The 25285-nt window shown below is 36.2% G+C and overlaps 1 protein-coding gene across 7 annotated transcripts in view; it reads right to left on the reverse strand.

Moving 5' to 3' along the window:
• WWOX (WW domain containing oxidoreductase) overlaps window positions 1–25285 on the reverse strand; it is a 509406-nt gene that overhangs the window by 376364 nt on the left and 107757 nt on the right. For 6 of the 7 annotated variants that reach the window (XM_048068876.2, XM_067004754.1, XM_048068878.2 and 3 more), the window contains exons 6-8: window positions 25022–25110; window positions 9889–10074; window positions 5967–6231 (exon numbers count right to left, since the gene is read on the reverse strand). In XM_048068876.2, the coding sequence (XP_047924833.1) occupies window positions 5967–6231; window positions 9889–10074; window positions 25022–25110 (540 nt within the window). Of the gene's footprint in view, window positions 1–4380; window positions 4561–5966; window positions 6232–9888; window positions 10075–25021; window positions 25111–25285 lie in introns of those variants that run through there. The other variant, XM_067004757.1, reaches the window with a different exon arrangement.

Consider the following 25285-nt stretch of genomic DNA (forward strand, 5'->3'; position numbering starts at 1 on the left):
GTGCTACGCTTATTTTAGCAGGAAGTTAAAATACATATCAGTTAAATGTAGGTTTGATAATAAGCTAGCTTATATGACATTTTATTACTAGGTAGGATGCAAATTCTAAGTGCATGGAAGAATTTTTGCACCGTCCTTCCAGAATGATTAACAATGACTTTGGGGGTATTACTTTACCATCCTATTACAATCAATCAAAATATTCTTCCACATATGCCTTCTTTCCTTTTACCCAATTCAGTCAATTTTATATGATGACAGTGTTCTGCAAAGAAGCGTATTCTGTCAGGGTTCAGCAAAATAACTGTCCCTCCGTGTTACTAGAGACACACTCCACAAACCTGCATGTTAAAAAAGAGAGCTGTTGCTTAGCATCGCTTTAAAATTTACACTCCAGACATTAATATATAAAACAGGAGAATTGCTTATGTGATTTATAAACTCTCCAAAAGAAATAACACACTCCACAACAAATGCTAGTATTCTGTAGATAGTTAATCCCCTTTCACTCTCCCTTCCTCTTTCACTTTCTACCCAAGCTTCAATTTGAGAAAAGAAACTGCCATTTTGATCAAATATAAACTGGGAGGCTCTTTTCAAAAAGAATTGCCTGTTGCTTTTCAAGAAACCCCAATGCATTTTCAATAATGCCCTACAGAGAAATTGTAGGCCAAAATCCAGTCCGAAACATACATATACCCACCCTGCCCGTGACTGCTCTCGAAGCAGCTCATGCACAGCTGCGGGCAGAATTTGGCCTGAACTGTGAATTCAGCAAAGGAAGCCAAGATCAATTCAACGCAGCCCACACAGATCTTTGGACAGCAAAAACGTTTACTTAGAGAGAGAACACTATCCCCCACTCTAAAGGTTATTCCAGCTTCTTTAGGGAAGAATGGAGGAGAAAGAGATGAGATGATGAGATTGTAAGGTCTCTTTTGAGCTTCCATCAAAACCAAACAGATGTGACCATTAGGTAGAAGCAAGTCACTCCTTTAGGTGCAGATTCATTTCTTGCCAGAACTGAATTTCTAAGTAGATGTTAGGTGTGAGTGCAAATCATCACAACAAATTTAAACATAGACACTTTCAATGTATGGCAAAAGAAAAACCACTGAAGCAGCTGTAGGCACAGGGGTTTCCCTCTTGCCTGCATGAGCACTGAAGTACATGCCAACTGCCTAAAACACTCCTGCGATAATATCAGAAAAACAAAAATTCATTGTTTTACATGAACTAAGACATTCAGAAGGACTTTGGAACCCTTAAAAATATTCCTCATAATTCTCAATAGCAAATATTTTAAATACAAAATCCAATTCTGAAAAGCTACTATCTTTGGGGAAAGAGATGGAAATCAAAGTGTAGCTCAAGTATCAGTCCCTTCAACATTAAAAAATTAAGAGCAGAATGGTCTTACTGTGGCTAACTGGAGGTTTAAGGGTGACAGGTTGAGCTCTTCTAGTTGTAATTTATATCTCAGCAACAGAACCAATGTTTTATTCCCAACCATTAAAAGGGGGTAACACATCTGCTAAAACTCTAGCACAATGGCTGGCTTTGCACTGCAACAGGAAATGTAACCCAATATTCTCAGAACTTCTACAAACCCTAGGCATTTCTTAATGTAAAAGGATTTGAAAATTTAGTTCACTGAAACATCTGTTAAGCTCTTGCTACTCCAACACATGATATTCTTTCTGCTCTGTTACCTGCCAACAAAAATATTTGGTTCTATGTAAGACTATCACAAGTGTGCGATAATAGCATTCTGCTTCTAATTTTATATGCCATTGTACACTCACAAAATCATCTGGGGATGACACTAGATAACATTCAGCTTAAGCTTGAAATTTACAAAAAATGTATTTAATTTTAATCTTCTGTGTAACTAGTAAAAAATGAAATGGGTTCTGAATGACTAGCATTAATATACAACAAAAAAAAAGTTAAAACTCACTTTCAGCCTACTTTCTAGAAGAGAAAAGAGAAAGGGAGATAAGGGGAAAGAGAGACGGGGAGGGTGGGGGTAGGAAAAAAACACTAGAAAACACAACCCTGAGGTCTTAGATCAAACCAACTAAGCATCTGCATGGCCTATGCATATCTTCCTTTCAGAGTTTCTCTTCCGATCTGTTATTTACAGTGGCCACTTGTTTCAATTTACATTTAATTATATTGTAAGATTTTTCAAATATAATGTGTAATTATATAGAGGTAAGTAAAAGAGGACATTAGTAGAGCTGCAGTTACTATTGCTTTCTACAAAAAGTACTTGTTCTCTAGTTCTGTCTAACAAATCTGTATTTTAGATCTTGAAAGAGGTGGGGGGAAAAAAGGAATACTCTTTCAGTTTCCAGTGCTCTACTTAATATAAGTACTTCCTGTACACCTATAACCATCAATAATATTAATATTGTATTATGTTTCAAAAGCTGTCCAGACAGCTCTCTGTGATTCAACAGAAAAGTTCATTATAGCCAGCACAAACATGCTATCATTTTTGTGCTGTAAGCACTCATAAACAGGTTTAGAAATGTTGCACTTCTTTCAGTGAGGTACGAGCCACTTACAGAAACAACTAAAATTATATATCTAAAAGCCTCACACTTGAAAGACAGACCAATCATATCTAAGCATGTTTGTTCATTTTAGGAAATAGAGGTTATAAAGAAGGGTGATCTGCAGCACTATTCCTTAAGCAGAAGCTTTAAGTTGCATGACTTTGTGAAGCGTCCTAATTACAGAAATTGAGTCACTGTAGTCACAGCAAATAACAGCAAACAGAAAAATAAGAAGTGTGATATTAGAACACTGCTTCTCAGTGCCTCAGGGAATCAGCTAAAACTGAACAGCTACCGGCAGTGTTTCCTAAGCTAAGTTCTGTCATGCTGAGTATCCCAAGAGCCACGTGCCAGAGGCTGCATGACCTCTCCCAAAAATAGAGATTCACAGCATGCAATAACATGCGTTTCTGAAGAAAATATTACATCCTCATTAACCAATGTGGAGCTGTTCAAAATTCAAGAACAGAACAACTATAAAATAAAAAGTTTTCAGATACACACTCTATATTTGTTCATTCTTGGAAATAAAATAATTACTGAACTGCTGTGACAGATAACTTTATAAGGGCCATAAAGAATGATGACAACTAAGTCAGAAGCATGAAGACTAATGCTTTCAGTAGTAACTTGGAGCCAGAACAGAACACAAGAATTCCGTTTTTCTGAATAAACTAGTAGGGAAACAAACATATTTTCTAATTTACTCCTGCATGTAGCTTCAAAATTTCCAAAATGGCTGTAACTATGAGTGTTATTCTGACCTATTCACCGCTCTCAAGAAATGTTTTTAGTCCATCTTGGTGAAATACAAATTAAAGATTTTTTTTTTTTAATGAATAGCTTTTACTACAACAAAATGAAAAGCCCCAGTTAGAATCAGGTGTGGCTGCAGTCAATACATGCATGTGTGTTTGTATAGACATTTGCATGTATGTACATGTGCGAACATATCTGTACAAAGCCCAGAAACCCTTACAGTTCAAAATGTAGCAAAGAGCTCAGACTGGCTGCAGAGGAGTTAGGCTCTCCCCGTGCCACAGTCCTGGTACAGCCGTACCTGCATGGCACCTTTCCTGAACTGATAAACCTTACCTCTTTCCTCAGAGACTTGACATGGATCTCTCCATGGTACGGACCCAGCTCAGTTGCAACCACTTTAAATGTTGTACAATGCAGCATGATGCAGCAATGCAGACATCCTTGCAAACCACAGGAACAGGCAAGTTCATAACCTTGGGACTGCAGCTTTAAGCTCTAAGGTAAGCACCCAGTATTCTGACCAAAAAAACTCATCTAAGCTCTGGGGTGAGTTGCCACAGGAATACTGAGAGGAAGCCCACAGAAAGATCCACAGCAAAATTTACTCCAGGTCAGTGATGAGGTTCAAGGGAACATAAAAATTAATATCACAATGAGTTACGAGACTGACTCTTACCCCCATCCATATCCACCATCATAACGCTCAAATAACCTCAGTGAATTACATACAAACACAGAAGGACTTACTGAAGCATTTAGGCTCGGACTAGGGTGCACTGTTGTTCAGTGTTGGTATCTTTTGTACTGTATTTTGTATTCTCTTTTACATACCACCCATAAAAAGATACTATCAAAAAATCTATCAGTCGTTTTAAAGACTTCAAAATGAACTTGAGAGTTTCACTTTTTTCCTTAGAGGATGAGTTTATCTGAGCAACAAACACAAAAGGCTCCTCTGTGAAAATACGTCAGAGCAAATAAAACTAACAATTCATAAAAGTTCCACAGACTGGATCCTTTTCACTGGACGTTGATAACATTCATTTATCCATTCTCAGGAGAACTTCAAGAATTTGTTGTATAAACTATCCCCAACACAGCAGAGACATGGTTTTAAAAGTTCTGGTCAAGAAACATGCTGTTGAAAGACATTATTACTTGTCCCAAGCTGCCAGAAGGCTCACTCACCAATCTCATGGACATAAATAGGTTTTGCATATGTACAGGCTGCAAACTGCAGGCAGAGGTTAGAGGTGTGAGGACTATTCTGACTGCTTCATTGTCAGCATACCACGCTAGAAAGGCTGTTTATATTTTTGCTCCGTGGACATTACTGAAAATTCTGTATTGTTCAAGAAGCTGTTCATTTTTGGACACGTAACAAAAGTTTTAAACACACTAAGATGTGTTTTCCACTTACATTAACCCAGTAAAAATTAAGATGAATTTCATTGTCTCACTCTGAACTGGATTTCAATGTACAAGCAATCCTTTTTTTTTTTTTTTGTAGCTATATATACAAGTTCCACCAGTGATTTGCTCAGCTTCTATAGGTTATGCTGTAGATTAAGCTACAATTGCTTCCCCGCTCTTTTTCAAATAAAAGCCATTAATTTGGTCTCTATCACCAGCTCAGGAGACAGTAATTTACGTTACACAACAACTACTCATGTCAGTCATGAAGTCCTTTGTAAAAGGGGCCTCATTTGGGCCTGAACAAATTGCCGTGTTCTGCAGGGGTGTTATTTTTTCCATTTCCCTGACTCCTACCTCCAAATATTCGAGGGAGACTTCCTCCCCTTGTTCTTGTTTTACTAATATCATTCTTTGTCAGAAAAAGAAAACGGGTGAGAAACAGTCAATAAGGTTAAAAGGAACCCAGTTCTCAATGAAGCGAAAGTCATCTTCTGCTCAGAAAATGACTTCAGACTCCTTAAAAGTAATCTGTGTCAGAGGTTCAAGAGATAAGAGTAACTGCCTCCAAACACTAGAGATGCTGAAATTTCTTATATAATGAAGCTTATTAATGTTGTCTATGAAAGAACAGCATAGCCTTTCATTGCATCTTCATCCCAATCCAAAGTCCAATGTGAAGACAAGGGAAAACTCCCACTGTCTTCAGTGCTTTATAAGAATCAAGAAAATCACTGTTGTTTTTATTTTTAAATATGAATGAAAGTGCTTTTACCACTGAAAGCACTTTCCCTCAGCCATTAATAATGCCTGTAGTATCTTTTCTAACTGGGCCATCTGTCTACATAAAAAATGCAGTCAAGCATATTCCACTTAAAAACCAAAGAATTTTTCTGAAGTTTTACATGTACTTAGCACAGAAATAATTCTAAACTATCCCACACCTAAAATATACAACTACCTTAATCACAGCAAGTGAAAACCACATACTCAAACATGGCAGTCATGCAATCCATCTAACGTGGTGACTTTACTGCAGATTGACAATCTAAAATGGTTGAAGTATCTTTTTCTAGAGCACTCACTATCTTGACATTATGTTTGTCATTAGAATCAGGGTTGTAGTTATGAAAGGCAAAAGGTCAAAGCAAATACATACATCTGGATTTTTTACTCCCCTGATTTGAAAACTGAAGATGTGTAAAATACTGTAAGTCATTCACTTACCATGGATTTGGTGAAAGGTCGAGCCAAGGTAAACAGCAAGGTATACACCCACCAACTACGATGAATGGAGGAGTACATCATATTTCCAGGATGGACTGAATTACATGTCACCCCATGGGGAGAAAGGCGTCGGTTCAGCTCATTGGAGAACAGTATATTGCAAAGCTTGGAACGATTGTAGGCCAACATAGCCCAATACTCCTTCTTAGATGGAGAAAGCAGGCTGAAATCGAGTTTTCCAGAGGAGTCTTTAATTTCTGTAAATCTAAAAAACAGGACATATTCCTTAGATACCCCACAGTTAATTTCACTCTCATTAAGAACAACATAAAATGTAGACAGACAGCTGAGTAGAACTTGGCTAGAATCAAAATAAAACAACAGCTTATTTAGCAGTTGCAAGTATCTACTGGAAATTGTTTGAAGCCCAAGGAATAGTCACATACAATATAGCAGTAAAATTATTGAATAATTATCATACATAAATAATAAGTAAAAACAAGTCAAAAAAATGTTTTAATGATTTAAAGGCATTGTATATAACTTATGAATTACATTATTTTAAATCCTGAAAAATATTTTGCCATAGGTACACAAAAGCACAAATAACTTGCAGAAAATAATGCAGGATAAAATAGCACTGTCTTAGAAACAGAGAAAAACAGCATCCTTTTATTTCCCCTTCTTCCCTTCCCCTGATTATTTCATCCAGTGTTCATATACTGCACACTTTCATTTAAGTGTTCAAGTAACTATGGATGAGTCTCACTGCCTCTTAGACTCTTTTTTAGATTAAAAATTGATGAATATAAAGGGGTTATAACCTTGGTAACTTGCCATCAATAGTCTTATATGTTTAAAAGATAAACGTAAACAAAGCCAAAATGAGTTCTGGCAGAGTATAATGTTTTTAAGTATACCCATGGCATGGCTGAACACAAATCAAAGTAACTAGTTGATGTTTTTTAATTGGGTCTGACAGAGTCATTAAACACCAGCTGTTTGTTTCTTTCCTTTTTTTTTTTTTTTTTAATAACAAAGTAGTGAATGTTCTAAAGACATTTAGATGAAGAAAAGGAATTTTTCATATAGTACTTTTTCCAATTCATACAATTTTGATTTATCAATTTACTGGTATATTTTAATATTAGAAAAAAAAATACTACATTTAGTTACAGACCTTTGTTCCACTCAGAAGAGCTACTAAAAATAAAATGGATTTAGCAAGCTCTTTTTAATACTGAGTTTTCAGAATCAGCTAGGGAGAACAGGGATAAACATAATTATAGTACACACTAGAAAAATGTTTTAAAATATCTTTACTAATTTTGCATCTCATGGCCAAAAATGAAGAGATCAGCTGGAATTTCTATATCCATTTTGTGAGCAGAATTATAATGCACTTAGAGAAAAGCAACTACAGTATTTGAACTGAAGAGGAATCCAGGATGTCCTGTATCTTGAAGAATTGGTCCTTCAATTTCAACAACAAAATTTCTCATTCATAATTTTCAGTTAAATAACATACATTTCTGAAATTAACAGGACTATTCTGGGAGGAATTTCCTATATTCATTCCTCAAGTAACCACTTAGGATACCAGAAATAATCTATAAATAAGATACTTTGTGTATCCTGTACAATGGAAACACACTGGCATAATTTCAGTCCCATCCTGCAAGGGTACTTATGTGAGTCAATCTTACTTATGTCGGCAATCTGATTGAATTCAGTAGGATAAGGGCTGTACAATCAAATTAACTACACAGAAATAAAAACAGAAGGAAAGTCAACCTACTTATTATTCAGATTTTAATATGATGTTCTTAAAGTACCCAAAAGCCTAATTTAAATAGATTTCATTTGTGCTGAATCCAGGTAAGTAACTAAAAAAGAACGAAGAACCAGAGAGGCAAATAAATATTTTGCCTTGGAGCAGTCTAGTATAATATTTTCTGCAAACATGGGACTTTATTTTTCGCCTAACAGGGGGTCTTGACTCCAGCAAAAAGATCCAGCCAAGGTTTATGGAAGTAATTAGATACCAACACTTCTGTTTTACAACATAGTTTAAGGCTCAGAGTTCTCAAGTAGGTCAGAAAGTACTACTACCCAATAATACCTAATGTCTAAACTAACTGCTTACACCAGCTTTTGTCCATTAAACAGACTGGTGGCAAAACCAAAGTAATTTAAAATGGCCAGTTTAAATGTTAAGATATGACATGAATTGCACCCCTCAAAAAGGGGGAAATCAAGTAGTTGTGTTTATTATTTTCTCAAACATAGACTGTTACTTATTTTTTGATGGACTTCTATAAACCTTTGCTGATTTTACTGAGTTAGCAATGAGAACTTTAAAAAATGTTTTTGAAAACAGATACAGATGTCCAGAGTTGTGAGCTCTGGTTATACGTAATGCTTAATACAGTGAAAAACAAAGATGCCATTTAAAGTACTATCAGACACAAACTTACAAAGGGGAACAAGCAGCTGACAATTCAACATAATCTCCCATTAAATAACAGCTCATTTATACGTATCCCATTGTGCCATCCACATCTGGCAAGTGATTGCAGTTGGCAGATTTATTTCTAGAGCTATCTTGCCTGCCCTGCAGTAGCCTTCCTCACTCTTAACAGGACTCTGCTACTTGCTTTCACAGACCTGGTGTGATTTCCAAAGATAAGGATGTCCAGATTTTGTTACCACCTAATTACTAGACATTTCATGTCTTTTAACACCAGGGAGGATTATTACTGGCATTTTCTATTGCTTCCTTTCATTTCAGCCATCATAAATTTAAAATGGTAAAAGTAAATCTATCTGCAGTGTGTCATTTATACCATAAGCCCCTGTGTTTGGAAGTGATAAAGGTTTCAGTCTGACCCTTGGCTGGTCTCTCTCTACCAGGTCCCTGGGGTTACATTTTATGGAAACGTGATTAAAAAAATAAGCTTCATTCTGGGTCACTAAAACATTTCAGAAATATGAAGGCAGGAAAAAAAAAAAGAAAAAAAACAACACACACACATTCTTCCTTTGGGTTTGCTAGAGCTGTTACACACAACCAGAATTGAAACAGAAATCAACGGTAACTAAATCAGAAAACGGTAAGAACGGTAACTAAAACAACTTCTGAACTAAATCAGAAGCCAGTAAGTGGCTTGTGCCCACTAAAAGTCAGAATTGGGGTATTAATTTTGCACTACAAGGAACTTTCTAATTTAAATCAAATCATTCTTTTCAGTTATTAACACAAACACCTCAAGCACATCTGAAATAAGGCAAATCTCAATGTCTGTTTTGCCAACTGTACTTCTCACGGCAGTAGAATGATGAGCATCTAATATTTTAATTAAAATTTTCATCAAAAGAGGTATGGGCAGATTTTTAATATGTATTAACTATACTAGTTCCCATTTATATTGTACAGCTAATGTTTGCATTGAATTCCCTAATTTCTCATTATAAAACAATTGGATTTCATCTAGCAGTTTTTAATTGCATTGTTTCTCCTGCTAAAATAACTGCACATTCTTCTTGGTAAGATGTTGAAGTTGTTGAATGACAAATCAATATAGGTCATGCCATTCAGATTTAATCAATTATTATTCCATCTCCTAGCAAAATCAATAAGTGTTCTGAAATGTGGTGAAAATCTGCATTCATACAAAGAATGATCAAAAAATACCTCCATATTATTACAAAACTAGAACCCGCTTTATATACAGCAATAGAACCAAATGCAGTAACATCCAGACATTGGCAATCCTTGTATTTTTAAAAAGATTATTCAAACACATGCTTTAGAGCAGGGCCTTTCATTTTTAAAAACTTTTGCAGTTCCACCATAGCCATTCTCTGTTTTAAGGATTGCAGATTTCAATGAAATCGAAAGCGCACTGTAACATTAACCAACCTGTGTGATTCTGAGGACACCACCACGACCCTTGCAGGAGACGAGCTGCGTAAAACATCTTCCAGAAGCTGGACGAGATAGAAATGCCCCAAGTGATTCACCTGGAAGGTGGACTCCAGGCCATCCTCTGTCAAGCACCATGGGGCACCGAAAGTGGCAGCATTGCAGATCAGGATGTGAAGAGGCCTTGAATAATCAGAAGAATTAAAGAACAAAATTGAGTCAAGAAGTTTCAGCGAAATACATCTAAATGCATTCCTGTGTGAACCAGGTCAACGTGCGAGTTGAGCGTAGGCGTCAAGGCCTAGGCCGCAGGGCTGGGCTCCGTGAGGAGAGGTGGGGGCTGCCCCATGCCGGCTGCACAACGAGCCCACCACAGTGTATGGCTGAGACACTCGGTGACGCTGCCGGCACCTCTGGGAAAGTGTATTTAAGGAAGAGCAAGGTGCTGCACTGCTGTGCAAAAGACTGAGGGAAAAAGTGAAAAACAGCCCCGTGAGCACCAAGGTGAGAGAAGGATGTCTTAATCTCAATAGCAAGACCAAGGACAAACACCCTTCCTGTTCTTTGCTTTTTCAAATACTTGTGAAACACAGCAAAGGCTCTGATTCACGGACCTCAGATATATCTGCATTTGCGAGACTGTTTCATGACTGAGAAAAGCTGGGCAATAATACTGTATTCTTGTCCTTGAGTAAGAATCCAATGCAACAGACCTAAGCAAAGGTAACAGAGCTGTAGACCTCAGACTTCAGTCTGCATCTGGCATCCCTGCTCCAGAATAATTAAATAGGAAAGGTTACAGAAAGTAATGCCTGGCAAACAAATGCCTTTCACCCCTGCACTGTGTACTAGTAGCTGTGACATCCTAACACCAAAATATTTAAATCATTGCATTTGTTTGAGCAGCCCGTTCTCACTTCATCTTTACTGTAATTGACCAAATCCTGTGACAAATACAAAATCAACCACCCAACATAAACTCTAATTTTAAAGATAATAACTGAAGCACAACTAGGAAAAAAAGCTGTTTGCCCTCCATTCTTTTCAACTTATTTCCTCACAGCCCTACACACAAAAGAAGATGGAGACCCAGCATCATCAGATCATTTTCCTACATGGCTCAAATCTCCACTATGAGCATCTGCAAAAGGAATTCTGGAAAAGAACATGAAAAATGTCCCAGGTTGTCAAACAAACACTGAATTAGGTTCCCTCATGTATGTTTGAAAACCTTGGGTTTTGATAGCCCAGTTTTCAAGAACATTTCTTGTGGAATTAAATGTACCTTAGCTAAATACTGAAGTCTCTGCATGATCAGGGACATAAAGAGTAGGCTACATGTCTTTATTAAAATAAATTTCAACTGTTGAACCTGTTGGGAAGTTACCACTATAATCTGGTTTTATAAGAAATTAAGAAGCTAGTATCTGTACTTGTGCCAATTTGGAAAACAAAAATAACAAAAAGCTTCAGAAGCAGTATGAAACATCTGTGCACTTTGGGAAGCTCATTTTCGGAAGTGCTGAATTTCTGATTTTCCTTTTGGGCAGTAACACACGTAACATCTTCATATACATGCTGCATCTGCAAGAGTAACTGAAGATAAAAGGGGACTGTCCTTTTAAAGGCAAGGTTCTCTTTTTCTGCTCAAACCAATTTGCACAAAGGCAGAGGTTTTTTTTTTCGTTTTTTTTTTTTTTTTGTGCCTTTACAGCTTCACCCAACACTGCATGGAACAGACTATTTGCTAGGATATTCAAGACCATATTTTTAAAAAGATATCCAATCTTTTGAGGTATATTTTAACAAAATATTTTAAATCCAAGTTTGTTTTGCCTGTTAGAGATGCATCTGCCAAGAGGAAAACAAAGCCTTATGAAGATTGAGTGCATGTGGGGAAACTTTGGATGATTCATCATCTCTTCTAAAAGTTTATGTAAAGCTCTGGCAAGAATTAATTTACAGATTTGTAAATCTGCTGGGAAAAGGAACAAGTTTCTTCAACATAGATGCTTTTTTGGTACAAGAGCCTTCTGTTTCAGAACTGGGGCACGTGAGTACTGCAGTAATACAGAAAATACCATCATCATTCCCTGCAAAAGCAAATATGGTACTGTTTTATAAAAAGATTGTAACTCTATTTGATACTTGTCATATGTAGTATGAAGTAACATACCAGAGTAAGATGGAAAGGACCCACAAATGAATCAGCATTATATTCCACCTATCCAAATTCTAATATCCTTCATTAATACTAATTACACAATAACTACCAGAGGCAAAATATGCACTCTATACCTAAATCTGTCAGCTTAATTAATTAAAAAGAGAATTCTAGAATTATAAAACTATAAAATGTAGTCTCTTAAAATGTAAGTACATTTAATTGGGTTTTATAAAAGAAATAAAATTATGCTTGTCTTTTTCATGATATTTTTTATTTTTTTGAATACTATTTTGTTCTTCTTTTAATACAGATAATTAAAATTAAAGAGACAGTAAAGTTAAAAGTATTTACAATATTCTATAAAAAATCTGTGAAGAAACAAAAATGAATACAGAAACATTTTAAACTAATATCCTACTAAAAAAGTAATATCAGATTACCTTTTAGAATTGCTACATTTTTAATTAGTGTTAGTGCTTTGAAATTTTTTAAAAGTGGTTTCTCTAGAAAACGTCACAGAAAAGAAACCTAAAGGGTCATATCAACAGCTACTGCTGTTGTGCTTCATTTCAGCTCCAAAAGAGGCACCTCTCGGATCTGAATCCATGACCACTAAGCTATTGGTGTCTCTGGTATGACTGCTAACAAAGGTCCAATTACTGAAAATTGTCATCTAAGTTTTTGTGACCTGGACATTTACACACCAGGAAATGAATGAAATTACATACCCATTTCACATTACCTATGTAACAGCCATCATATGGTTATGAATTTCAGCCACAGATGACAGATTCTAATCTCAGTGGTGCAGAGCTCTGTATCACTGAACATATCATTATGCAGGAACAAAATTTTTAAGATACTTGACAATTCACACCACACATCTGGCACTACAGCTTTGCTTTATGACAGGAGTATTTTTAAGTGATAGCAGAACTATGACCTTGATTTCACAAGTTCATTAAAAACACTGCTGTGATCTACATTAGGCTTCCCCCTGAGCCCAAGGAAAAAAAAAAATCTCCCCTTGGTTTCAAGTCGTTTCTAATTCTACATCAAAGGCACAACTAAGACCAACAAAAAATGTCACCAGCAAAAGAAAATTTTCTTTAGTATTTACTCCTGGTATTGGCATTACCAAGCTGCTCCTTTTAACCATGACACCTATTTGATATTTCTGGAAACACCATGTAGTTAAAACCTTGAATGTTTTGAAAATTTACCCTTATGTCTCCTTAAAATGCCTTCAGTCACTGACTTACATCACACCCAGCGAGCTAATGTGCTCTACCATTACAATTTAAGTATGTTCTGGGAGTTGAACATAAGCTGCTCCACCATAGCATGTAGTCACTGTTTCTTATCATTCACAGCATGACTGAGACTCAAGAATATACTGCTTAAACTGCAAGCTACCCAGCAATTGTAGAAAACTCTCATCATGCTGGTAAATGTAGCTACAATTTAGTGAAAGTTAAAAAGCATGTAGAATTAACAAGGACATTCTTAACTGTGAATATCTCAGCTGAAAACCACTGAATATCTTGTGCACTTCACAACCCTGTGATACATCACTAAGCCTTGTATCAGGCAAGTCATTCAGATCTTATATGCTGTGCTAAATTCACCATTAGAATCAAAGCAATACAACTGCTCTGCATTATTTTAAAATGCAATAAGTGAATACATTAGAGATACAGAAATTAAGTTGCTGCTATAAATCAGTTAGTTACAAAATTTAATAATCAATTTGTTAGCACCTGATGTAAAACTATGATCTGTCAGCAGACTCCCAGGCTGACTGTGTGCAGCAGTAGATATTTCCAAGGGAATTAATTACTGATGATTTGCAAAGGTAAGAATAATATTTTTCAACAAATGTAGCCTGTGCACTAGGAGGTTAAACAAACACCACCAAAATGTCAACAGAGTTCTTGGCTTTGGTGTTCTCCCGTTTCAAATGCAATGAAATAGTTAACCAGAAATTATGCAAAGGGAATACTTTCAAATCTTCCCATGAAGCAGAATGTCACACCATCTGGGGCACTTCTCAAGTGATTTGAAAAGTTCACACTGTTTGGAATTACACAAAAATTCAACAGAAAAGGCCTTACCATATCCCCCAAATCCCATAAGCAACTGTAGACCTATGTCACGGCCAGTAAAGAAGGCAGAGAGATGTGCCTTCTCTTCCATAAAGAAGCAAAGTCACAGCCTACCGAATTCTTCCATCCCCTAACTCTGAACACCCAGGCTGTTTTCTCTCAAAGCTAGAAAATGGTACTACTTCTGTGAGGAAATATCTACATTCACAAAGATGGTAACCAAGGCTAGTCTTACGGCTCCCCAGAAAAGAAAAAAAGAAAAGTTAAACAACCATCTCCAGAAATTCCTCTCAATCATGTAAGGAACAATGATGGGAAACTGAGCAACGAAGAAATCACTTAGAGTCAGACAGAAGCAGATCTCAGTACCACGTGTAATCTAGCACTGACCCCAAAGCATTTACTACTACAGTGAAAACACACACACACAAAAAAAAGCACTTCTTAACTCTATGAATTGTGAAAATGAATACTTAATGCCTAACTTCCCTTTTTCTAAGAGTGTTGACTGAAAAGCCAGCAAAAATAGCCTCTATTGCCACCTGTCAGCTAACAGAATTGTGGATCCTTGTTAGACAGGCTTCATTTTAAGGCAAGGTACTAACACGGGACTTAGAGCCCCGATGGATGACCTCCAGCTATAAGCAAGGAAAATTCTCTCAAATTCATCCTACTGGATTTCTTTGCAGGATTTGACACTGTTGATCAGCAAATACTTCTGCCCCACTTCCAAGAGATTAATGGGAATGGACTGAAACTGTTCTGCTTCTCCCTTCATACCAAATACATGGGAATTATTATGAGCAGCTGCTCCTATATCTTCATAAAATACATGCAGCCATATAGGTCAACCATCTCAATCATTATTCATTACCTCTATAAAACCTTGAGTGTACAATTTCATAAAGTTTGTGGAAGGAACAAAGGTCTCAATAGATTTAGATTTAAACAGAAACATCCATTAGTCCTATTTTTCCCTTTATTAGTTTTTCTTACACCTGCAGGAAAAAAACAACTTAAAAAAAAAAGACCACACATCTTCTTACACCCCCAGAAATTAATAAGTAATCATCCTTTGAATTAAAAATTCTGTCATTTTAGCTCTAGGGTGATCAAAAAGTTTGAGAAACCCCTACTTTTCCATTCAATGGAGGTACAGAAGCAATTTCCACTATTGTGATTATTTTAAAGTTGAACTCCTAAAGAGAAATTCAGATCTGATACTAAAAAATGAAACAATTAAACATTTAATGTTAACACTTAAAACATTTGTAATGTTGCTATCAATCTGATCTCAGTAAAACCTATGCCGCCCAAAGTATCTTCTCGTAAAAATGATCCAAATTGGGATTTTAACCTTTTACTCCTGTATGAGTTTCACAAGGACTACAGACAAAATAAGAAAAGCAGGGATTAGCTTTAATTTGTTGGCATGATCTGTCTCCCACACCTGGCTGTTTTATATACTACAATTGGTATGCGATACTAGAAATCTGAGGAATTTGGAACTTTTTAATCTACATTTTGTTATTTGATATCATTACATCAGTAAACCACCTTTGATAACAAATTGTTTAGTTAAAGTGAAGGTCAGATTAGTATTCTTACTTACTTTTAACTGATAACTGCAAGGCAGATGCCTTCCTAGTGCCCCAGGGATTAGCTCAGTTCCGTATGTATGCCATTCCTACTCTATCATTTTCCTGAAGGTCTGAAGAAGCAAATCTCTGAGCAAGGTTCAGTGAACTCAATCCGTGAGTTTAGCACCTTCTCTTCCTGTTCAAATATACCTCATCTCTTATCAAGGAGGAAGAATTATATTTCACAGACTTGGGGGGGGGGGGGGGGGGTGGGGAGAGGTTCTTCCATTAGGTTCATACCAGCGACACTTTTGCCTTTTGGGGATCCATTATCCACAGCTGTGAATTTCCTTCTGCACAGCTCTAATCTAACCCAAATTACCTCTGACAGCAAACACTATACTCAGGGTATTGATATTAACAAGTATCAGTGCTGCTCTTCCCTAAACCCAGTGCCTCCTCAGGACTGCACTTCAAAACAAAATCCATCCAAGAAACCACATTTTCTTCTGTCAAAGTGCTGCATCTTTGCGTGTTCTGTATCTCGGAGGACACAAAATTCCACGATATGGATTTTGAAATTCCCAGGGTCAAGTCGGGGTAGAAAAGGGATAGGACAGGGCTCTGCAACTTAATTTCTGTACCTGTTCAACATTTCAGCATTTCCATTCTGTATCCTCTTCTTCCTTTTCTCAAGCTCTGACACAGTAAGGGGAGCACCCCATTCCATTAGTTGCCACACCTTGCAAAGATTTACTGATTTACTTTTTTTTTTTTTTTCTCAATTTCTCTGATACTTGGAAGACAGTAGCAATGAAAATATCTGGAATCTGGTAATCTGGTAAAAGTCCATTTAAAATGGACACGTACAATCTTTTTCAAAATTTCAACAGCAAAGCATCATTTACAAATATGCACAGTTACTAATAAGCATAAGCCAGCTGTAAAGGAGCATTTATTTTGCAGTAATCATGGAATGATTTGTTGGTTTTGCATGTGCTTCCAAAGATACAAATTTCTTTTGCACACACTAAGTACTTGTGAATAAAAAGGAAGCTACAACTCACAAGAAAGGTCAATTTCTACTTTTATTACATATTTGTGGTATTTCCCATTGAAAACAGCTAACCCCTTGGAACACATTCTAGAGACCACAGTTGATCATTCAAACAATAAAACACTTCATGCATTTTGAACATTTCGCTTGCCACTGACAACTCCTTCCTCTGTTTTGCCTAGAGATATATGGAGCTGTAATCAAGTTCAGAAAGCCCCCAGCAGCTGTGTGCTGCCATTCAGACCTGAAAGATTCCATGTTGTGATAAAAATTAATGTCCTTTGACATCCTCTGGGATTTTTGATGCCTTGGGAACAGCTAATGAAGAAATACAACCTTTGCAGACTATAACACAAATTTTTGGATTCTAAGATTAAGACGCATGTGGCATATGCGTAGCCTGTCTAATGTCAGCAGTAAAGCATCCATACCCAAGTGCCAGAAGATTCTGCCTTCATATGTTTTAATTACCTCCCATAGAAAAGCTTTAACTAAATTGACTAAATACATTTTAATATATATGCAATTAAATAGCTACTCTTCTTTATATTTCAGAATTTTTAGAAAACAGCATTGATTAAACACATAGATCTCCTTAAAATCCATTAAGCTATAATGCTGCAAAATCCTTGTTTTATTTGCAATAGAATAGATTTTAATCAGGCATATTAAGTCACATATATTTTACTTCCTTGGATACTGAAAACACCCTTCACAGCTGGTGCATCTTACGGGTTTTGTTTGTGTTTTTTTTTTTTTTAAAGACAGCACCTCTGAAGACTTTTAGAAGTGGAATCCAAAACATTTTTGAGCCACCTTGAACTCGTCTTAGACTGTGACATGAACACACAGCTCAGAATGGGAACCAAAACCACCATTATACTGAGCAGAAAGCAACCCGGGATTCCCAGTCTTAACATATGCCTGGCTACAATAAGTCAGAAAAGAAATTTTAAGGACAAAGCAAACACTAAATTTTCTCAAGAACACATGGTTCAAACCTGTTACAAGGTGCCTCCTTTCCTTTTGGATCCTCACAGGCCATTTTTCAAAGTCTTAAAGAATTAAGCCAAGCTCAACTTTTTACAGAATGCTGCTGCCATTGGTACCAATGCCATCCCCATTGTGTAATTACATGATCTGATCCAAACCACCTCCTAGCTTTCAGGAGCACTCTTTACCACCAGACTGTAGACTCTGCTGGCGGTGGGCAAAGAGATAACTTTTCATCCCTTCTGCTGAAATCACCTTTTTTTTTTTTTTTTTCCCCCCCAGAAAATAATTCAGTATCTACTGGGTATACAGCATATGCAAGAAGGAATGACTAACAGTTTGGTCTGGGCAGTTGCCTGTGAGCAGAGATTTGGTTCCTGTCTCCTATTTAAATAAATAATCCTGGACTCTGAAAATTCATTCCCTTGTTCCTCCACTGTAACTTGAGAGTTTGAGCATACCTGAAGACTCCTCCATTTGTTAATCTTCACACCCACAGTTTACCAGAATAAATAACGAATGGGAGACAGACTTGGTCTTCTTTCTTAGTTCAAGATTATTTCATAATTATAGTCCAGTTCCATGCCACGGTGGCACTCACAGCAATTATGCAAGGGTCTCTGTCTGCTCTGACTCTACAGATAAACAGTAGCCAAACCATCCTCCCTGATGCCAACTGGAGGGTGGCACTCCCATCAGTATTACAGACTATGCTGAAATTTTGGGGCTGAGATTTTATCAAATATTTTCCTGCCACCACATTAAAGAGGAGTCAAAAAATAGTTTAAAAGCAGTTGGTCACATTAATCACTCTCCATTTTGTTTCCAAAGCTAAAGAGCTAGATGTCTTCTGAGCCAACCAAAACAGCCAATGCAAGCATTCAGGTACCGAGTGAAACAGAAACAGTCCCCTGTCTTTAGATGCCAAATGCAAAAGAAAGAGAGTCTGTAACTTAAGGAAGAAACTTGGATAATGCTCCAAAGACAAGTGGCAATTTCACAAATTTTAGACAGACCAGTTGTAGTCATAAAACTGTGCAAAAAACACCTAACATTCTTCTTGTTAATGTGCAAAAGCATTGAATATTTTTGCAGATGTAATTATAGGTGATCTTATAGAGAACTGTCAATTCTATTTTTATTTTAATACAGATTTTTACTTTAACAAAATGTTCTGAGGAAGGCGATATTTCTTGCATTCAGAGATGAAATTTAAGGTGATCTGGTGAAAACGTCATGATCTCTTGCCTCCAGTAAAAGGGGGGAGGGGTTAAATTTGAGAGATTTTTAATTAAAAAAAAATTACTGGAAACAGTCTCTGGATCCACATGACTTGACACATGCTACCACAATGGGGTAATTGTGTATGAGAACATAAAAACAGAAGGAAAGAAAAACAAAAAAGGAAAGAAAGAAAAAAGGTATTTATGCAGAAAGCCAATCCCTAGACTTTAATAAGGCACAGTACCACCACATGGGGGGGGAGGGTGGGGGAAGAAAAAACAAGTTTCACCCTAATATTATTATGAATGTTTCAAATGCAGTCAAACTTTGATCTTATTTAAATTTAAGATACATTCTGTCTGCAACAGTAACTTCTGAACTATGCATGTTTCCATACTTAATTCAACGTGAATATTTTTGAGTATCTCAAAATGTAAAACGTCGTCCAGAAGCTTGTGTCTGAGTAGCACTGTCAGAATGACAGCTGTATATTTGGAGAAGTTCAAAAGACAAATTCAATAGCTTAACGGTTTCTTGCTTTAATTCACAAAATATATTTCTATAGATTTCAAAGATTTGTGAAGGTTAGAAAATATATTCACACTTTGAACAACATTATGTAGTGGCAATGATCGTCTCTAACAACAGTTAACATCAGAAGTATCTAACAAAGACACTTCTACTACAGAACTGTTAATGACATTATGGCATAATGATATCACTAATAATTCATTTAAATCATATATTCAGTTTTTCAGGATCCTTTGTTATCTATGCAAGAACTTGCTGAACAGATCCCATATGGAATATGTACAAATAAAATTTATCACACGTCCGTGATTTAATTGTGATTAAATTAGAATTAAAATATAGTAATAACAAGCATGCAATATGTCAGTTACAATATAGGAAAATCCAGAAAAAAGAGTATTCTAGAGTGCATTTTTAGCAGGCTCTGAAATCTTAATTGCACCCACAAGGTTTCACAACACTTCTGCTTGCAGCATGAAAAATGAATGTACTCATGGAGTTTGAGGCCTCAGTAAAGGAGGCCAGCTGAAAATCTGGCCCTCACCATTTTGGGTCTGGTTAGGGAAATAAGAGACTAAGGTTCCAAACAGAGACTCATAATTCATAACTGCTGTCTATTCTGTATTTCTACACACAGCATAAGTGAATAAACTGTTAGCATATGCCAATTCTTACCAAAAAAAAAAAAAAAAGGAAATAACTGCAGTAAAAATCTACATACAGAAGTCCTGCATAATTGTGAATTGCTGCTACCAATTCAGAAAATTCTCAGTAGCAGCTTTTGGCAAACACTATTTTATATCTTTAGAGTAATTCAAGTTTTTTCAGGATAATTTCTCTCTTTTTTTTTTTTCCCCCTCAAACACGCAGAACATTAAATTGGTTTGGCTGAAGATTACTTTAATTCAAACCAAGTGGCACTATGCACCACTCAAAACTAAAGAGGCACATAAAATTTCATGTGTAAGTTTACTGTTCAGTTCTACCTACTAACTGTTCTGCTCATGTCAGTGTTCTTATGCTGAGGATCAGGCAAGAACCATGCTTCATGATTGTAAATATTGGCAACAGGTCAATACCTATTTTGGAAATTTTGGAACTGAAACGTTAACCCTCCTTCCCAATTAAAGCATGGACGTTTTAGTCAAATACATGATGACTGGGAAACAGATACCACAGCATCACATCCACAAATCCACGCTCCTGTACCAATACCAGACGCTACGGACTGTGAACTACCGAAGATGCTGGCTAGATTTAAATGTTACATTGTATAAAAGCACAGGAGGGGAGTAATTTTGTCTACAAAGTGGGATTAATACCAACCATAATTCCTCACATTGTGCCCACTCAATGAAGAGGAGATTCAGCTCGGTGTTTTTTAGTTCCAAAAGCCTAATATGAAAGATTGGATTGTCTGCCTCATCCAACTGCACAAAAAGCAGCTAATGCCAAATCCATCTTAGCCCAGAACGTTATTATAAACAGATCATTTGATTTTCCGTAACAGAGACATTCAATCAACTGCCTGAGCTGGAAAATAGCAGAAGGGAAAGACTAGATAGAGATAAAAGAAATAACTTGAACAAAGTTAGCCATTAGGTGCCTTTTTCCTGCTCTCACCCGAACCCTAGCACCACATTCACAAGGAAGGTGAAAGTCATCCACTGCTGGCAGAAATTCCCACTGGGGAATGTTTCTCCAGACAACAAGCCAGGGATACTAGAAGAGTGCCAGAAATCACAGTAAAAATCACAGAAATTATAGCATTGCATTTCAAAACTGCAAGAGAGCCTAAAATTAGTCGCTATTACCCTACCCTAATGAATTGGCTTTCAATATAGAATTTGTTCTGTGAACTCTTTGGCCCTATCTTTTATCAGGTAAGACTAGCATTTCATGTATTAGTCATATCATGTTCAGGTTGTGCTCCAGTCCCATAATGAACTAAGAGGTAGATCAGCAATACTGTTTTATTCTGCCAGAAGACTTTGGGAGATTCAACTGCAATTTCTATACTTACCCTATTCTGCCCACAGCATCTTTTTAACTGAGAGAGAAAGAAAAACTGGAGAGCATCATTCTGCTGGTAAGGTAAACTTATATTCTGCTGTGATCATGAAACTGTAGGATCTAGGATAATCTATAAAAGCCTTCTATCCCCAAGCTTCATTTGAGCCTACATAGATAAAAAAAAGTCTCAAAAAGAAACAGCTGTATCAACTCGAGAGTGTAGATAATGGAAATAAAAGAACGACTTTTTTCTGTGAGGATAAAGGATTTTCTAGAGTATATTTATAGGAATATAGCATAATTTACCAGTGTTTATATACTCTGAGCCCAATTTATATCCATGGACAAGGCTGCAACACCTAACAAATCCAAAAAGGAATAAAAGGTTCCTATCAAATATCTACAAGGCATAAAAACTTGAAGATGAATCATCTGATTTTTACCTTTAAATAAGAATGCCTTCTTAGCTCTTAAGTTCTACTCCAATTTGTATTAAATGTTTGTTTCCAGAGCAACTCTTTCCTCCTGTTTATTATTTATGTTTTGCTTAGAGCTCCCTCTGTTGCATCATTTGTTTTCTCTATGAAACCAGCCCCTGTTAAAATCTTGCTGAACAAAGGCTGAAAATTCTTCATTCTTCAGATAGTTTCCAGAATCTCTCAGATTCTCAAACACTTTCAAGAAGGCTTTTTTTTTTCCTGATTTACTCTCTTAGCAATGTTTTCCTCTTCCCCCATGAAACTCTTCCCCACCTACAACAGGTTTTCATATTTTAAGTGGATGAAATTTAGGAATACTTCTGAAGTAATTCCATTTCAGCTTTCTCATTCAGGAGAAGATCAGTGAAACATAGTCCTTTAAGACTGTCTTCCAATAATTATCAGCCAGGGAAGAACCTGCTCCCAAGCTGTGATACAACTATGAGAATATCCATTTATGTGCTGACAAGATGTAGTATCCAGGCCACAAAGTGTTTCAGAAGAGCAGAATCTCAAAAGACAAGCAAATCTACTCTCTATTTTATAAAGTTTCATCTATTAGGTCAGGTGCCACCAAGACCAACAGTTTCTGTAGAATACCAAAGTGTCTCAGAAAGCAATGGTAGAATAGAGAAATTAAGCAGACAAGAAAACTGGCTGCTCCCAGAGGTTTAAGACGTTCACCACTGAATAGTAAAGGCCTCTTCACAGTGTTTGGAGAAATAAAAATGCACGTTTATTGAAAAGCATGTGTGTGTATGTTCATCTACAATTTCTCCTTCACACTTAACAAATTACTGCAGTTTTGCCCAAGAAACCAAGATCTATAAAACTCAGAACTCAAGTGATAGCTTTGTTCACAAAAAAAAAAAAAGTTATTTGCTTTTTTCCTACTGCTTTATTGTTAAAGAATTTGTAAGAGATGTTGTAAGAAAACTTTATACTCATCGCTATCTCCTGTGTTCGTTAATAAGACTTACAGCTACTATGTATGAACTGTAAACATATGACAGTGTGTCCTCTCGTACAGGTACACGAAAGCAGAGGCACCAAAGCCTTATGAAAGTTAAGCTACCAGTTTATGGACTTGCCAAAGCACAAAGAACAAGACTCAGCCTGTCACTGAAGCCTGTAAGATTTCTTTCAATTGTTCAAAAAGCTACTAATGCAAAGGAATCACTGATCTGACAAAAGCCTCTGGACACGACTGCAAAACAAACAAACAAAGAGACAAAAGTAGTTAGTGCACATTAGGGCTGGAAAACACATAGGGCTGGCATTGCAGTAATAAGATGCTATTGCTATATAATTGCTTTTCTGACCATATCCAGACATAGTTAAATCACAAAAAATCAGAGCCAGAAAAACCTAGTATGTCTTCCAGTCCATTCTCCTGCCAGTGCAGATGATTGTAAGGTAACTCTTCTGTATCTGCATCAGATAAAAGACCTACAGCCACAGGCAGTGTGTGGGGTCTGGTTTCCATCCAGACTCAGAGTTTAAACAAAATATAGCTGGAAATTCATTTTTGTCAAAACCCCACAAGTTTCACAGACCCTAGATGCAGACCTTAGATTTTCCTATAATGCTTAGAGTAGTTCTGCCAGACACACACACGTCTAAGCACAGATGCAAGACAGAAATATCTAAAGGCCAGACAGAGGCTGTTTTCTATTACTAAAATTTTTCAAAATAAAATGAGAGCGAAACATCGGTAAAATCTGTCCATCACTGGCAATACAGCTAAACAGTAGTAAAACAATATATGCTAACAGAAGTAAAACAGAAGTTCACTTCTAAGGATTTATAACATGCATACCAAATGGACTACATAGGTTGACCATATGATATGATTGGCAACACACAAATCAAGAGCTATATTTGAAAAAAGGGTAGTTTTAACTTTTCATTGTAACATATCCTGTTTTAAAATAAATCTAGCATATTAAAAGCATGAAGGAATTAAATTAAATTTCTTTCTAATCTTTCTGTTCTAAATTAGAACAATTACTGTTCTTACATTATGAAACTGAGTTAGTATCAAAGCATAATACTGCAAGGATTTGTCTTTCAAGAAAATTTGAATATATGAAGATGCTTTATGGTAAGAAAACTTTGTTACAAAGGATTTTGGCAATAAAGAATCTTGTGTTAGAACTCAGTTTTGACAATTCTTTGAATCTGAAAGACAGGTAAGTACTAAAATGTCATCTGTCTATCCAAGTGAGATTTCGCTTTGGCAGTATTTAAAGAGTGAAAAAAAAAATCATTTACATATATATATATATATATTTATTTTTTTTCCCCAAAGACAATATATTTTCAAAGCTTTCCAAGAGGCCATATGCTCTTCAGAGGTACAATAATGTGTATGTGTTACAAAAATATTTGCAGGAAAAAAGCTACATTTAAATAGTCACAACAATCATTTGGACAAACTGGATAAAGGCATCATGCGTGGCATTTATTGTCAAGAGCTGATACTTAGAAATTTCAAATCATTTCTTCAATTTAAAGATGGTTGTTCTGTCAAGCTAAATTAAACCAACCATTTGGAAGTTAACTTGATTATCTCAATATAAATTGGCCTATTGCTAAGTTTTGGCTGAAAGGGCTATGTTTTTTTTAAATACTTAAAAAAAAAAAAAAGACAGAGAGATAGAAGGCTAGACAAGAAAGCAAGACAAGTCTCTGAACTCTTTCAAACCACAGAAGTGACCTAAGCTATTTTTTATACAGTTCATCTTTGGCCCTTCTCAATAACCATAGGGGTATCAATGCTCCCCTTTAAGCTTAAGCTGGGGCTACACATTGAATAGTCAGAGAACTGTAACTATTTTTTTAAGATGAAAACAAATAGTCTCATTCATCTACTGTAGTTTCTGATCAGACCAGCTATGGTGACTGCTGCCAATTTTTCTCAGCTCATAAATACATTGAAATAACAAGAAATTATTAAATATAATCTTTTGAGTACTTACACATTCTTGGATTTGAATGCTTCAGCAAACTGCTGCACACTGTGAAGAGAAGCAAGGTCTAAGGTCATTGCTTCTACCTTGGCTTTATGCTGGAAGAAGAGAAAATAAAATAAATAAATAAAAGATAAATAACAGCTTGTTTAGTTCACAGTATCATATTATAGTACCTGTGTTATGAAACATGTCTGATTCTCTTGTTCAACCCCAAAGTATATACAAATCATCAAAAAGAATGGATGTCTACAATATTCAGTGCCAAAAATA

The sequence above is a fragment of the Anser cygnoides genome, chromosome 12 (assembly GCF_040182565.1).
Source record: "Anser cygnoides isolate HZ-2024a breed goose chromosome 12, Taihu_goose_T2T_genome, whole genome shotgun sequence".
Taxonomy (NCBI): Eukaryota; Metazoa; Chordata; class Aves; order Anseriformes; family Anatidae; genus Anser; species Anser cygnoides.